Source organism: Mesitornis unicolor, unplaced genomic scaffold (genome assembly GCF_000695765.1).
Source record: "Mesitornis unicolor isolate BGI_N332 unplaced genomic scaffold, ASM69576v1 scaffold43368, whole genome shotgun sequence".
NCBI lineage: Eukaryota > Metazoa > Chordata > Aves > Mesitornithiformes > Mesitornithidae > Mesitornis > Mesitornis unicolor.
The window spans coordinates 1,593-3,294 of NW_010202128.1; the positions used below are offsets into that span (position 1 = coordinate 1,593).

Sequence of the window (1,702 nt, forward strand, 5' to 3'; positions counted from 1 at the left end):
GCAGGTGAGTTGCCACTGTAGGGCATGTGGGACCCCATCAGCACAGCCCCTGGCGGCTGCGAGCTCCACGTAGCGTGGGGGCCAACCTCTGGAGGAGAGATCTCCAAGGCTGGGATGGCTCACACCAGAGGAAGAGGTCAGGGTACCCGGCCTGGGGTGCTACCCAGGCACCCCACTGCTCTGCCAGCCTCTTACCGAGCTTCCTGGGGCCGGATGGTCCAGTCGAGACCGACCACCTCGTAGCCGGCGCGGGCCAGGTCGCCTTGGCAAAGATGATCTGCGGAGGGAGGAGACGGGCGGTGACTGTGCTGTGGGTCAGAGCCCTCTGCGGGCTGGACTGGAGGAGGTGGTCGCCCAGGGACGTGCCCCTCTGCACCAGCCCCCAGTGCCAGGGACAACCCAGGCAGCCCCGACTCACCATGGGCACCAGGGGCAGCGCCTCCTCCTTCAGCTTGCTCTTGATGGCCCGGGCGATGTCTCGGATGTAGGGCAGGGCAAAGTCCTCAAACTGCTCTGGGCCCAGGTGCCCTGCGTGGGACTCGAACACCTGGAGCGCCTGCCAGGGACAGAATATCACAGAATCCCAGCATGTGAGGAGTTGAAGGGCCCTGCAAAGCTGATCCAGTGCAACCCCTGCCACAGCAGGATCACCAGAGCAGTCACACAGGAACACGGCCAGGGCTTTGGGTGTCTCCACACAAGGAGACTCCACAACCTCTCTGGGCAGCCTGGGCCATGCTCCATAACCCTCACACTCACAAAGTTTCTCCTCCTCTTCAGCTGGAACCTCCTGTGCTCCAGCTTGGGACCATTGCCCCTTGTCCTGCCATTGGCCATCCCAGAGCAGAGCCTGGCTCCTTCCTCCTGACACTGCCCTTTCCCAATGGATCCCCAGGAATGAGGGCACCCCTCAGTCTCCTCTGCTCCAAGCTCAAGAGCCCCAGCTCCCTCAGCCGCTCCTCAGCAGGAGATGCTCCACTCCCTCCAGCATCTTTGTGGCCCTGCTGGACTCTTTCAAGCAGTTCCTGTCCTTCTGGAGCTGAGGGCCCAGCACTGGACACAATACTCCAATATTGTGAAATATGGGGCTGGAACAGCCACCCCTTGGCTCCTCTTCCTCCCAGCTCCCTGTCCCCAGTCCCTGCCATCTCTCCATGCCCCAGGACACACCTGCGCTCCAGCAGCCACCTGTCCCACCAGGAAGTCAACGATGACATCGGCCAGCAGCCGCAGCAGCCGGGGGGCCGCCCCACGGCAGCCAGCTCTTGGCCTTGGCCATCGTAGTGGAGCCACCGCCTTCAATCATGTAGGACATGAGCGTCCACTGTGGGAAGGAGTGAGAAGGGTGAGGAGACAGAAGCAGATCGGCCACTATAGCACCTCCAACGCTGGGGGTGCCGTGGCTGGTGCCGCCCCAGCAGAAAGAGCAGAGAAGCTCACACGGGAGAGGTGCATCGCTTACAGGCGCCCCGGAGAAGCCGATGAGGGGGACCTTGCCCTCCAGGCTGTGTCGTGTCAGCGTGATGGCCTGGAAGACGTAACCCAGCTCCGCGGTCACGTCCACCTTCTGCCGCAGCTTCAGCAGATCTTCCACCTCCTTCAGGGGCTCTGTGAACGTGGGTCCTTTGCCGGGGACCATGACGACCTCCATGCCCAGCGCCTGGGGACAGGGGAGAATGGATGAAGCAGGAAGGGGGTGAGC

At 62.9% G+C, this 1,702-nt stretch overlaps 1 protein-coding gene across 1 annotated transcript in view; it reads right to left on the bottom strand.

Annotated features, from left to right (window-relative positions):
* UROD (uroporphyrinogen decarboxylase) overlaps positions 1 to 1,702 on the bottom strand; it is a gene marked incomplete at its 5' end in the record, with an annotated part of 2,684 nt that overhangs the window by 414 nt on the left and 568 nt on the right. Inside the window, 5 exon segments of the mRNA XM_010190304.1 lie at positions 147 to 277; positions 400 to 556; positions 1,171 to 1,255; positions 1,257 to 1,324; positions 1,463 to 1,686. Coding sequence (XP_010188606.1) covers positions 147 to 277; positions 400 to 556; positions 1,171 to 1,255; positions 1,257 to 1,324; positions 1,463 to 1,686 — 665 coding nt within the window.